The 14,362-nt window shown below is 43.6% G+C and overlaps 2 protein-coding genes across 6 annotated transcripts in view; one reads left to right on the forward strand and one right to left on the reverse strand.

Moving 5' to 3' along the window:
* Positions 1 to 4,569, reverse strand: part of COQ9 (coenzyme Q9) — a 14,118-nt gene extending 9,549 nt beyond the window's left edge. For 2 of the 4 annotated variants that reach the window (XM_011938840.1, XM_011938838.1), the window contains exons 1-2: positions 4,415 to 4,558; positions 803 to 971 (exon numbers count right to left, since the gene is read on the reverse strand). In XM_011938840.1, the coding sequence (XP_011794230.1) occupies positions 803 to 971; positions 4,415 to 4,490 (245 nt within the window). In that variant the 5' untranslated portion in view covers positions 4,491 to 4,558. Of the gene's footprint in view, positions 1 to 802; positions 984 to 4,414 lie in introns of all 4 variants that reach the window. The other 2 variants (XM_011938839.1, XM_011938837.1) reach the window with 2 other exon arrangements.
* Positions 4,465 to 14,362, forward strand: part of CIAPIN1 (cytokine induced apoptosis inhibitor 1) — an 18,799-nt gene continuing 8,901 nt past the window's right edge. The window contains exons 1-4 of one of the 2 annotated variants that reach the window (XM_011938836.1): positions 4,465 to 4,653; positions 10,942 to 11,153; positions 11,527 to 11,679; positions 14,135 to 14,211. In XM_011938836.1, the coding sequence (XP_011794226.1) occupies positions 10,997 to 11,153; positions 11,527 to 11,679; positions 14,135 to 14,211 (387 nt within the window). In that variant the 5' untranslated portion in view covers positions 4,465 to 4,653; positions 10,942 to 10,996. The remainder of the gene's footprint in view (positions 4,654 to 10,941; positions 11,154 to 11,526; positions 11,680 to 14,134; positions 14,212 to 14,362) is intronic. The other variant, XM_011938835.1, reaches the window with a different exon arrangement.

Here is a 14,362-nt window from a genome sequence, read left to right on the forward strand (position 1 = left end):
AGGATGGTCTCGATCTCCTGACCTCGTGATCCACCCACCTCGGCCTCCCAGAGTGCTGGGATTACAGGCGTGAGCCACCGTGCCCGGCCTGTAACAAATCTTTAAATGTACATATCCTTTGACTTAGTGCTCCCACTTCTAAGAAGAGATTCACACACTTTATCACATTATTTCTTATACCAGTGAAGGAAATGTAAATATCCATCAATAAAAGACAGGTTAAATAAATTTCAGCACATGTTATACAACTATTAAACTATGAAAAGACATTACAAATGTACTGTTGAGTGAAAAAACAGGTTCTAGAACAGCATGTAGAGTTTATACACATGGTATCTATTCTATACAAAAACGTATATATGAAATAAGCTTAGAGAAACATCTAAAAGGATATTCACAAAAATGTTAGCAGGGTTATCTCTGTAATTTTGGATAAAACTGCTTTATTTTTCTGAACTTCTCCATACTGTTTAGGTGTTTTAGAACAAACAGGCACTAATTTTATAAAAACAATAGGTTATTTCCAAAGACAGTCTTGGGGTCGGGTGCAGTGGCTCACACCTGTAATCCCAACACTTTGGGAGGTCTAGGGGGAGGACAGTTTGAAACCTAGGAGTTTGAGACCAGTCTGGGCAATGTAGCGAGAAGTCATCACTACAAAAAATAAAAAATTCTAAATAACAAAGATGGCCTTGGAAATGAAGGTAGGTATAAAAGGGGATGGAGAGGAGAGAGGAAGTGAAGGAGGAACAGACATACTGAAGCATGTGAAGTGCCCAGAAATAGGTGGATTAGTGCCTACCTGGGGGGTGGATGAGAAGACTCTGGATCAGGTTTTTCTGCCCCCTGTGTTTCAGAATGCTGCTGAGAAAATGAAGGGGGAGGCTGCTGCTTCTGCTCATCTGAAGACCTTAGCCCCACAGCTGAAGCATGGAAGGCACGTGGCACCAGGGCTGGTCGGCAACGGGTCACTGAAACAGAAACTGGGCTGGTCAGTCAGAGACATTCAACAGAGAAGACCCTTTCAGACTCAGAGTGGTAACAGAGACAAGGAGGAGGAAAAGCAGGCCAGAGACTTCTCGAGAACCACTTATCCAAGTGTTGGGTCCCACACAAAAATATTGCGCGAACTGGGAACTTTGGGACATGAAGTGGTAGCAAAAGTGGTAAGCCAGGAAAAAAGATCTATCTAGCATCTCGACCTGTTTCTACTACTTGTTACTTGTGTGATAACTGGCAAACAATTTCACCCCAATGTGCAGATTTTTAAATCTGCACATTTAGAGTAATAACTTCTACTTGCTCAATGGGACCACTGTGTGGCCCAAACAAAATGTAAAAGTGGCTTGTAAATGTTACATATTTATATATATTATGGCAAGAGCTCTGGAGTAGTAATTTAATGTCTCAGTCCTACTCCCCCAGTGTCTATATGGTATCTTTGGACAAGTCACTAATCTCTGCTTTCTCATCTGCAATATCTGCAACATCCCCACTTAGTTTAAGAAAGATAAGAAGTATGTTTCCTAAGCATAAATTCATACTACTTTTTTATTTCCCAACATGTTTTATTCTAAAAAAATTTTTTTTTGGTTTTTTTTGAGTCAGAGTCTCACTCTGTCTCCCAAGCTGGAGTGCAGTGGCACTATCTTGGCTCACTGCAACCTCTGCCTCCCAGACTCAAGTGATTCTCGTGCCTCAGCCTCCTGAGTAGCTGGGATTACAGGCACCCGCCACTACTCTCAGGCTCATTTTTGTATTTTTAGTAGAGACAGGGTTTCGCCATGTTAGTCAGGCTGGTCTCAAACTCCTGACCTCAAGTGATTACCTGTCTTGGCCTCCCAGAGCGCTAGGATTACAGACATGAACCATCGTCCCCGGCCTATTATAAAAATTTTCAAACACGCAAATGGAAAGAATTATGGAATGAACACCTGCATATCTGCCACTAGGTTCTACACATCTGTCATTTCTTCATCCATCTTGATTTTTGGTGCATTTGTTGCAGATATCAGTATTATTCATCTCTAAACATTTTAGCATGGAAGAGTTCTATGTTCACTGTTTTTTTTTGAGATGCCGTTTACACACAATGAAATGCATAAATCCTAAGTGTACCATTCTATGAGTTCTGACAGATGTATACACTTGCACAGCCTGAACCCAATCTAAACAGAGAACATTACTGTCACCCTAGAAAGTTCTCTTATGCTTTTTCAGTCATTCCCCATTCATACTGTTCTGAATTTTTCACTCTAGGTTAGTTTTTGCTTGTCTTAGGTTTGCCTGTCCTAAGATTTCATCTACATGTACATATTTCAATAAAGCTTCTTTCACTTAGGACTATGTGTGTGTGTGTGCGTGTGTGTATTTATTTAAAGTTTAAATAGGGACAGAGTCTCGCTATGTTGCCCAAGATGGTCTTGAACTCCTTGGCTAAAGCAACCCTCCCACCTTGGCCTCCCAAAGTGTTGGGATTATAGGTGTGACCCACCACACCTGGCCCACTTAGTATATTTTTGAGATTGATCCATACTTTTATGCATATCAGTAGATCTGACAAAGACTGTCTCCTTGATCAGGCTCTAACCAGGCTCCTCTGAGCCCTCTTCTTATCTAGGCCTCAACCTTGGCCTATAAAGACTTGCACACACACTAACATAAGCATCACTCAGGGCCACATCCCTTACGATAACCCTACCCACCTTTAAAGTGCCTGCCTGAGAAAACTCTGGCTGTCAAGAAAAAATTTACTGTTTGTTCTGGATAACACTTAAGGACAGGGCTTACGTCTCCCTTTGGGAAAACAGAATCCTAACTTTGTCAACTGCCAGCTAGCAGCCCAATCTCATTTATAATTATTCACTTTCTTGACTCTACTGAGTCTCCACCTGCCTTCCTACCTCCTCCCTCATTTTTTTCTTTGAAACACCCAGTTACTTCTGCATGCACTAAACTCAAGGTTGCGCTCAGTTCATGCTAGACCCTTTTCCCTACTGCAATAGTTATTACTGATTAAAAACGGTCCTCATCACTTTAGTGTCCAGCTTTAACTAATTTTTAGTATTTATTGCGGAATAGTGTTCCATAAAAAATACTATTCTGTTGCTAGACAACTGGACTGTTTCTGTGTTTGGCTACTATGAATACAATTGCTATGAATATACTTGTACTAACTTTTTTGTAGATACATACCTTCATTTCTCGTGGTAGATCTGCGGGGTCATAGGCATTACTTTAACTACACACCTTTAGTTTGGAATTTTGTATAAATACAACAAAAGGGGGCTAGGCGGTGGCTCATGCCTGTAATCCCAACATTTTGGGAGGCTGAGGCAGGCGGATAACTTGAGGTCAGGAGTTTGGGACCCGCCTGGCCAACATGGTGAAATCCCGTCTACTAAAAACAAAAAATTAGCTGGGCATGGTGGCTCAAGCCTGTAACCCCAGCTACTCAGGAGGCTGAGGCAGGAGAACCACTTGAACTAGGGAGGCAGAAGTTGCAGTGAGCCGAGATTGTGCCACTGCACTCCAGCCCGGGCGACAGAGTGAGACTCTCTCTCAACAACAATATTAGCCAAGTAGGGTGGCACGCACCTATAGTCCCAGCTCCTTGGGAAGCTGAGGAGCCAGACCCTGTCTCAGAAAAAAAAGAAAGAAAAAGAAAAAAAAGAAACATAATAGTATGTGTAAAAATATCAATATTTTAATACACGTACTGAAAGGTATGGCACAAATATCCATAAAACTTTGAAAAGGAAGGAGCGGATGCAAAGTGTGACTGTAGTACCACTGAGGGTCATGAGAAGATTTTAGGTGAAATATAGGTGAACGTTTCATCAGTTATGTATGTATGCTAAAGTGTTAATGCATACATTCTAATTAAGGAAGGCGATATTAGTTTTCCATTTACGACAGTGATATAAAGTTTCCTCTTTCAGAACTCCTATTTAAAAATAAAAATACTGAGTACATAGTGGCAAAGGTGGTACGAGAGTATCACAGAGTTCGTGAAGTGGTGGGGAAACGACTAGCTTTCGGGAAACAATGGACTAGGCTCTCTGTGGCCGTGTCCTTCTAGTGGATTGGCAATAGAGTTGAGAATGGGTCTGCGACTGCCAGTTCTGTAACCAACAGGCTCAGGCTGCGTGACCTTCGTACCCCCAGCCCTCTCTGAGGCTCCGCTGACTCCATGAAATGGGGGTGACAGGCCCTGCCCCCCTGCACCTGCCCCGCAGCGGGGCAGGGCCGAAGCTAACTAGGCAGCTCGCCTGAGCCCGCGCCGATGCCCTTCACCTCACCTTGCTCGCGGGCCGCCCCACCGGCCTCTTCCCCCCACCGCCGAACCCAGCTCAAGCCGGCCTCGCGCCCCCTCCGCGCTCCCTGCCTCTCCCCGGCTTGGCAGCCCCCTCACCGGGCAGGCACCGCAGCTGCAGGAGCTTCCAGCCCGCCCGGCCAAGCGCACCAGACACAGCCGCCGCCGTCGCCATTTTGGAAGCGGGCACGTCGCCCGCGGCGACGCGACGGGCAACGTCGGGACTACTGCACTAGGAGGGCGGAAGTAGTCGCGCCATGGAGCCTCCTCCTCTCGCGAGAGGCGCGAGGCGTGGAGTCGACGGCTGAGGAGAAGCCGGGAGCGAGCCCAGGCGGCAGGTGAGAATGGTGGGGGCCGGCTGAGCGCCAGAGCTCCCTCAACTGTCCCCTCCCAGCCCCCACCTCGTCCCTATATCCTCTCATTTCCTCTTCCTACCCCTGTCCCTCGATGCGAACGCAGCCACGGACGCCCCGCTGAGAGTCCCGGCGGGTTTATTCCTGAGAAGTTGGTGTGCGGGGCCAGGGCCGGCCCTAACCGCCCCGGGGTCCTGACCGGGAATTTCTGCCGTTCCCAGGCTGCCTCGTCCCTTGCACAGCCTGCCCTACTCTGAGGCCCCGGGGACACCACGCTGAGGAGAAAGGGCTCCGAGCTCTGGGGTCCAGGAGACCTTTTTCTGAGAGCCGGTCCTACCAGTAGCCAATCGTTGTGACCTTGGGCCTCAGTCCCCGTGAAGTTTCGGTCCCTGGGGGTGCTTGGCAGCAAAGCACGAAAGCTTGGCGGGGTACCTGAGCTCACGATTATAATTTCGAACCTGCGACTTGTCCGAATCCCCAGCGTGTTGAGTTGGTATAGTTAAATATCCAGATCGGAAGGATGCTTGTTACTAGAACAGATAGCCAGGCCTTTGTCCTGGAGGATTGATTGAGTGGTTCTGGGTGTGGTCCAGGAATCTCATTTTAACCACTCCCTCGGGTGATTTGTAGGATCTGCAAGTTCGGGAAAGGCTGGTGCCCTTCATTCTGATGTTACTGAGTGCCGAGCTCTGGAAGGCTCAAGGAGGTCACGGTCCAGTCACTAACAGAGCCCTTCACGGGGGTGTCATCAGAGAAGGCTTAATAGGAAGAAGTAAATGGTTTTTGGACTAAGAGTAACTAAGGACAAGAGCATGTGATTCTATCGATTTTGTGTTTGCACTCAGACCCCATCTTTGTATCTGAAAGTTGTGCTTTGCACACCCCTTGTCAACTCTAGTCTTTTCAGAATATCCGCTTCCCCTGCACGGGTGTGGGGAAAACCTCCTAAGCCAAAACTTACCCAAAGGTTAAAATTTTAGATCCATATTTCTGTTTTAGGTAAAACACTCCTCTCCATGAGGGTTTGTTTCTGAGTTCTGTCCACCCAGCTTTAAATGAGCCTTTCCTGTGGAAACTAACATTTGGGTATCCTTTCTGAAACTCTAATTCCTGACATATGCCAAATGCCTGGAGACATTCCTGTTTCATTGTTTATTCTCACTTTTTTAAAAAAAATTCTGGGCCAGGCTCATGCCTATAATCCCAGCACTTTGAGAGACTGAAGTGGGTGGATCACTTGAGCCCAGGAGTTCCAGACCAGCGTGGGCAACATGGCGAAACTGCATCTGTACTAAAAATACAAAAATTAACTGGGCGTGGTCGTAGGTGCCTGTAATCCCAGCTACTTGGGAGACTGAGGCAGGAGAATCGCTTGAACCCCAGAGTCGGAGGTTGTAGTCAGCGAAGATCGTGCCACTGTACTCCAGCCTGGGCAACAGAGCAAGACTCTGCCAGAAAAAAAAAAAAAAAAATCTAAGGTCCTAGTCTAAGTGTCTAGACAGAGAATTCTCTTGAGGGCAGGAAACAAGTGTCTTCTTGTCTGTCTCCTGTGTAGGGACAGGCACATAGTAGGTTTCTTAGGTCTCATCTGCAGATTGTAATTGTGCCTTCCTACCATTCTGCTAAAGCTGGCAGGGAAACTGAGGCCCAGAGAGGGGCAATGGCTGACTTAGATTGCACAGCAGGCTGGTTAGGCCCACTTGGCACTAGTCACCCAGAGGACAGGCAGTGACATGTAGGTGCACAAGAGCTTAGTTAATTTTATTTTTTTAATTTTTTTTTTCTTTTGAGATGGAGTCTCACTCTGTTGCCCAGGCTGGAGTGCAGTGGCAAGATTTTGGCCCACTACAACTTCCACCTCCTGAATTCAAGCAATTCTCCCTACCTCAGCCTCCCAAGTAGCTGGGATTACAGGTGCAGGCCACCATGTCCAGCTAATCTTTGTATTTTTAGTAGAGACAGGGTTTCTCCATGTTGGCCAGGCTGGTCTTGAACTCCTGACCTCAGGTGATCCACCTGCCTAGCCCTCCCAAAGTGTGGGATTACAGGCGTGAGTCACCGCACCCAGCCCAGTTAGTTAATTTTAATTAGGATTTTCCTTTCTGAAAACTGTCAGTATTCTTGGAATTCTTTTATGCACCCAAGTTAAAGGATTTTTTGATCTGAAGCCCAAACTTCAGTCTTACTATTTTCTTTTGTCCCCTTTCACCAGAAGAGAGACCAAATACCACAAGATTTGATGCTTACTGGGCACCTGAAAAACCGTCTGTTCTCAGACATCCGCTTTTACTGCCTGCCAGTAACATTTTAGAAGGGCCATGGACATGTGTGTGCCTCAGTCAGAGTTGGTAGAGGCACCTAATGAGCTCAGTGATGTGACAATGATGCCACCTCTTATTATGAAGCTGGGTCCTGAATCACAGCTTCTGAGCATGTTGTCTTAGATATGGGGACACTTTTTCGTTATGGATTTTTTTGTTTTAAAAGACAAATTCACAACAGCAACATAAAACTCTGATGATGAAAAGTATCACACTTTGGTTTTAGATATTTGAAAGAATATTATCTCCTATTTTATTTGAAAAATGCTGACTGAAAGTAGTGGCTATGCCTATTTTTTGAGGGTTGATGTTTAATGAATGTAGTTCATAAGCTCCTCTTGCCATAAGATTAGTTTTGGGAGATACAGAACACAAAGCATTTTACATTCTTCTAATTTACTGACACAGTCCCGCTGGAGTACTGTCCAAAGATCATAAAGCACAGCTCTTACACTAATTCTAACAATGAAAAAGCAGCTTCCTATCACTCCCTGGGGTGTCCTCCTGTCAGGCATGGCTAAGGAGAAACAGGGTTTTATAGGACTGTTTGAAGCAAAGGCAGGTAAACTAGCCACAGAAAAGTGGAAGCCCAGAGTTCTAGAACATTACTTTACAGAGCTCTGTGTGCCAGAGCCTGCCGAGTGCCTTACATATTATTCTCATTTGCTTCTTACAGTAGCCTCGCAAAATATGAGGTTATTATCCCTACTTTACTGATGAAAAAACAAATTTAAAGAGTCTAGTAACTTATCTATGGTAATATACCCATAAGATCCAGTGGAAGATAGGACCCTAGGTCATCTGCACTCAAAACCTGTGCCCTATAAAACTGCCTCCATAAATGTTGCTGAAAAGGTCTAGACATTTGGCTTTTTGTTTTTCTCTAGCTGATAAATACGCTTTTGCCCCTAGTTTCCTTCATGAGGGTTTTTCCGTAAATACAGTGCAAAGTTGCAGTAGTCTGGTAGGTGGGATCTTTATCATCCTTTTCTGTTATCCCAAGGAAGAACCTATTCCAACATCATTCTAGAAACAGGTCATTTTTATTCTTATAACTTAATGTCCAGCAATCTATACTCCCATCTTGCCTGGCTGGTTCTTAAATGTGAGATTGATCCCATATTGCACACTTTAAAGTTTGCAGGGGTTCTTCCTCGACATCATGTACCAGTTAAAAGTTTCAGTCCTTGATTGTGTGCTGTTTAGGGATTTAAAAACCAGAATTGGCTGGGCACGGAGGCTCACGCCTTTAATCCCAGCACTTTGGGAGGCCGAGGCGGGCAGATCACTTGAGGTCAGGGGTTTGAGAATAGCCTGGCCAACAACCCTGTCACTACTAAAAATACAAAAATTAGCCAGGTGTGGTGGTGTCCACCTGTAATTCCAGCTACTTGGGAGGCTGAGGCATGAGAATTGCTTGAACTCTGAAGGCGGAGGTTGCACTGAGTCGAGATTGTGTCACTGCATTCCAGCCTGGATGATGAAGTGAGACTCTGTCTCAAAAAACAGAACTAACAAGCAAAAAAACCACAGAATCAGCTGAGCAGGTGGCTCATGCCTGTAATCAATCCTATCACTATGGGAGGCCGAGGTGGGCGGATCACCTGAGGCCGGGAGTTCAAGACCAGCCTGACCAACATGGAGAAACCCCCTCTACTAAAAAAATACAAAATTAGCCAGGTGTGGTGGTGCACGTCTGTGATCCTAGCTACTTGGGAGGCTGAGGCGTGAGAATCGCTTGAACCTGGAAGGCGGAGGTTGCAGTGAGCCACGATTGCACTCCAGCCTGGACAACAAGAGTGAAACTCCGTCCTCCCCACCCACCCCAAAAAAACAATTATTCTCTTTTATATTATTTTTTTTTCTTTTCTTTTTCCATTTTTACTTGCCCTCTGCCATTAAAAAAACAAGAGTTAAATGACTAAAGAATCCTACTTGTCTGATAACACTTAGCATCCTTTTAGGGGCGCTAGCAGTTGGATCATACAGAAGGAGCTAGATAAAAGGCACGATGAAGGGAAAATGCAAAGGGTTTTCATAGAATAAGGAGGGATCACTTTGGAGTGGTGGGAGATACAGGTGGAGCCAAATTATGGAGGCCGTGGATCCAGAAGGCTAATTGACCTCACTCTAGCAAATAAAACATTTAGTAACTCCTTTAGAAAAAGAGTGACAGATCAAAGTGCTATAGTATTTAATGCTTTAGTGTTAAATATTTGACATCCTGGGTATGTTTTGTAGGCAAATAGGAGAGTTACTTGAAGTAAACTTTGGTTTTTTTGAGACAGGGTCTTGCTCTGTCACCCAGGCTGGAATCTTGGCTTACTGCAGCCTCAAGCTCCTGGGCTCAAGCAGTCCTGCCGCCTCATGCCCTCTCCTCCACCCCAGTAGCTGGGACTACATAAGATTACCACATAAGACTACCACAGATTCTGCCACCACACCCAGCTAATTTTTGTATTTTTAGTAGAGATGGGGTTTCACCATGTCACCCAGGTTGGTCTTGAACTCCTGGACTCAAGGGATCCACCTGCCTCGGTTTCCCAAAGTGCTGGGATAATAGGCATGAGCTATAATTTTTTATTTTTTAATTTTTATTATTTTTTTTGAGACGGAGTCTCACTCTGTTACCAGGCTGGAGTGCAGCAGCACGATCTTGACTCACTACAACCTCCACCTCCCAGGTTCAAGCAATTCTCCTGCCTCAGCCTCCTGAGTAGCTGGGATTACAGGCGTGCACCACCACGCCCAGCTCATTTTTGTACTTTTAGTAGAGATGGGGTTTCACCATGTTGGCAGGCTGGTCTCAAACTCCTGGGCTCAGGCAATTCGCCTGGCTTGGCTTCCCAAAGTGCTGAAATTACAGGTGTGAGCCACTGCGCCCAGCTGAAGTCAACATTTTAAAAGAAACGAGAGTGTAGTGACTTTCAGTCTGTATCTGTGGTGGCATGATTGCCACTGAGTTGGCCACCTCCGCAGAAGTCTGAAATGTTCAACATAAAACTAATCCAAGTTTGACCCCTCTACCAGAAATTGTTTGTTTCATTTATTTGAGCTATGTTAAATTGGAAACTGGTGTCATTAATGTTTAAGAAAGAAAGGAACCGAGTAGAGTACTATCTCTTGAACTACTTTCTTTGTGAGCATATTATATCCTTACCTGAGTATCAAGTAGAAGAGAAAGTTGATCTATGGAGGGAAATTTCCAAAGGTTAAAAGCATGGGCTTTACGGTCAGATGAATTTGGATTCAAATCCTAGCTCTCACTTTATCCATGTAACACCCACTAGTTGTGTGACTTGGACAAAGTAAATTGCCTGAGTTTCCAGACTGTAAAATGGTAATAGTATCTAATTTAAGGCTGTTCTGAGATTCAATTGAGATAATGTTTAGAAGATGCTTTGAACAGTCTGGCTAATGTTAAATGGTATAGACATTGTAAGTATTCTTGATCACTGCAGAGTCAGTGAAATTATATTTTCATATTTTGATGAAAGGGAAAATACCAGTATTCAGTTTGCAAATTTTAAACGTGTTGTTTCGTTTTAAAAACATTGAACCTGTGGTTGGATTATTTCTGTCAATTTATTTGCCTTCCTTGCTGAGTCACATTTTGCCTAATTGATGTCCTATGTGTTTTGCATTCCATTCATGCTGAATTACCTTAAAGAGGAAATCATCTTTCTGCCCCCAACCTTCTTACTTGCCTCTAATCCCCTTTCTTGACTCTTCCAAGTCAGGATTCTCACCAAGGAAGCTATTGGCCTTTTTTGGGAATGTTGGGATTATGAAGACTTGAGATAATGGGGTTCATGTATTCAGACTCTTTAGCATATACAGTAGGGTTTCTAATGGTGTCAGCATTCCCTAGTGGGCAGTTACAATTTAGGTTGGGATTCTAATCATATTTTATGATACCTCATGGATTAAACTGCACTTTGTCTCTGCCCAGTCTTGATTCTCTTTTGGCCAGCAGTTTTTAGGTCCATCAGTACTACACTGCAAGAATGGCAGATTTTGGGATCTCTGCTGGCCAGTTTGTGGCAGTGGTCTGGGATAAGTCATCCCCAGTGGAGGCTCTGAAAGATCTGGTGGATAAGCTTCAAGTGTTAACTGGCAATGAAGGCCACGTGTCTGTGGAAAACATCAACCAGCTGTTGCAGTGTAAGTACCCACCCATGTTGTCTGTATGAGGCTGGAGGGGTTTCTGTGGGAGTGTTGCCTTTCTGTGGTTCCTTGATACCTGAGTTTTCTTTTAGGGTGGCATGTGATAGTGGTGGCTCGTCACCCGGTTGTTTTTCAGTTGAGATACACTGAGCTTAGGAGTTTGGTTGATGATTTCCATAAGTATGATGTTCTTTCTGCGTAGCTATTCCATGTTTTTTTAAAACACTTACTATTCATCCAGCTTCTTGGATGGATACCGAGTGGTGTCCATTCTCTCAGGGTGAGGTCTGTAGCTTTTGTTGGGGGTTGAAAGGGACCAGGAGATTGTCCCAGGCCAGATGATTGCTAATTAGAGTCCTCTTCTTTTCAGCTGCCCACAAAGAATCCAGCTTTGACATTATTTTGTCGGGTTTAGTCCCGGGAAGCACCACTCTGCACAGTGCTGAGATTTTGGCTGAAATCGCCCGGATCCTTCGGCCTGGTGGATGTCTTTTTCTGAAAGAGCCGGTAGAGACAGCTGTAGGTAAGGAGAGCTTCACTTGAAAAATACACATTTGACAGGGTTGAGTCTTTGAGCATGTGTGCTGCCTCTCCCTGATCAGGAGATACCATTGGGAGATCAGTGTTTCTATAGCAAAACCTTTTCCTTGGGGATAAGTTATTGTTAAAATCTGAAGCAACATATCTGGAGAAATTGTAATCTTTGGCTGACTCATTATGTAACAAAATAGAAGGAAACTGCCATCTAAAAATGGGTCCTTCTGCAGGTGAATAGTTAAACTTTGATATGTTCATAATATGGAAAGTGATGCAGCAATAAAAAGGAACACGCTAACTATATGTACATCAGCTTGGATGGATATCAAGGGAAGTAGCTGAGTGAAAAAAGTCAATCTCAAAAGGCTCTGTGCTGTACAATTCCATTCATATTCTTGAAATAACAAAATTATAGTGGTGGAGATCAGATTAGAGTTTGCCAGAGGTTAGAAGTGGGAGGAAAGGGGTGTGTGGAGCTATAAAGGGGAAGTATAATGGTTCTTCTTTATAGATAGAACAATTCTGTGTTCTGAATGTGGTGGTGGTTACACATATCTACACATGTAATAAAATTACTTGGAACTGTAAAGCCCCCTCTGCCAAACGAGTACATATTAAAGTAATGAAATCTGAAAAAGCTATGTGGACCATCAGTATCAATTTCCTGGTCTTCATAGCAGGCTATAATTGGGTAAGATGTTACTGTGGGGAGAGATGAAGTGAAGACCTCCTTAATATACAGAACTTTTTTGTTTTTTTCAACTTCCTGTGAATCTATAGTTATTTCAAAATAAAAAGTTTAAAAATAATGACTGGAACTCTGGGAGTGATGTGGTAATTATTGATTCATATGAAACTAATGACAGTGTTCATGAAGTAAAAAATTTTTTGATCAGTGGTATAGCTGTCAGAGTGATTCAATTCTGGATTTTAATATTTTTCACTAGACTTTCAGTCAAAATGTAACAATTTCATCAAATAGAATAATAGAAATGAAAGTATTTTGAAATGTATAAAGGTGTTCATTGTTTATGGGGAAATAGAACTTTGTGGTATGCGTAGTATACATCAGCATTCTTTGCTGGGAGTTTAAACCTTACAAGACTAAATGCAGTGTCTCAGTCAGAACTATACAGAGAGAAAAAAAGAACCATACAGAAAGAATACTTGTATTTCTGTGCACTTTGCAGTTCATAAGCCTCTTTTCACAGTCATTATCTCACAACCTCTGGAAGGGGTTTCAAGAAGCAGAGAGTGATAAAAAAAACAATAATAATGGAAGTGTAACATTTAAGAGCTTAGGTAAAAACACTTTGAACAAAAAAAAGTGTTTGCCAAGTTAAAATAGTGTCACTATGGCCAGGCACAGTGGCTCATACCTATAATCCCACCAGTTTGAGAGGCCAGGGCAGGCACATTGCTTGAGTCCAGGAGTTCGAGACTAGCCTGGGCAACATGGCAAAACCCCGTCTCTACAAAAAATACAAAAATTAGTCAGGAATGGTGGTGCCCACCTATAGTCCCAGCTACTTGGTGGGGGCTGAGGCAGGAGGATTGCTTGAATCTGGGAGATCGAGGCTGCAATGAGCCGAGATCATGCCACTGCACTTCATGACAAAGTGAGACCCGGTCTCAAAAATAAGAAGAAGAATAAAATAGTATCACTAAAATGTATATACAGTTGTCCTCATCTTACAATGGAGTTACGTCCTGATAAATGCTATTAAGACAAAAATGCATGTAATTCATCTAACCTACTAAACGTAATTGCTTAGCTTAGCCTAGCCTACCTTAAACATGCTTAGGACACTTACATTAGCCTACAGTTGGGCAGAATCATCTAACACAAAGCCTATTTATAATAAAGGGCTGAGTATCTCATATAATTTAGTGAAAACTGAAGTATACAGTTTCTATTTGAATGGGTATCACTTTTACACTATCATAAAAGTTGAAAAATTATAAGTAGAACCATCATTAAGTCAGGGACCATCTATACATTAAACAGAATAGGTTATTTTGTTTTGTTTTGTTTTTTGTTTTTTCTTTGAGATCAAGTCTCACTCTGTTGTGCAGGCCAGAGTGCAGTGGTGCAGTCTCGGCTCATTGCAATCCCCACCTCCTGGGTTCAAGCGATTCTCATGCCTCAGCTTCCCAAGTAGGTGGGATTACAGGCATGTGCCACCACGCCTGGCTATTTTTTGTGTGTGTATTTTTAGTAGAGATGGGATTTTGCTATGTTGGCCAGATTGGTCTTGAACTCCTGGCCTCAAGTGATCTATCCACCTCAGTCTCCCAAAGTGCTGGGTTTATAGACATGAGCCACCACGCCCACCTGGTTATTATTGTTTGAATGCTTGCTAACCCACATAGGATTGAGCCTTTATTATTTTTCCTACTTTGACCTATAAAGCTATTAATTGAGATTTTCCTTTTGGCAGATAACAATAGCAAAGTGAAGACAGCATCTAAGCTGTGTTCAGCCCTGACTCTTTCTGGTCTTGTGGAAGTTAAAGAGGTATGTTTGTAGACAACTTTCTTTGATGCCCCGCAGGTGAGGTAATCAGTATTGCTTAGAACTAGGAAACAAGAAACGCTTTGCATGTAAGATACATGATGCTGGCCGGTCGCGGTGGCTCAAGCCTGTAATCCCAGCACTTTGGGAGGCC

Source organism: Colobus angolensis, unplaced genomic scaffold, assembly GCF_000951035.1.
Source record: "Colobus angolensis palliatus isolate OR3802 unplaced genomic scaffold, Cang.pa_1.0 Scaffold178, whole genome shotgun sequence".
Taxonomy (NCBI): domain Eukaryota; kingdom Metazoa; phylum Chordata; class Mammalia; order Primates; family Cercopithecidae; genus Colobus; species Colobus angolensis.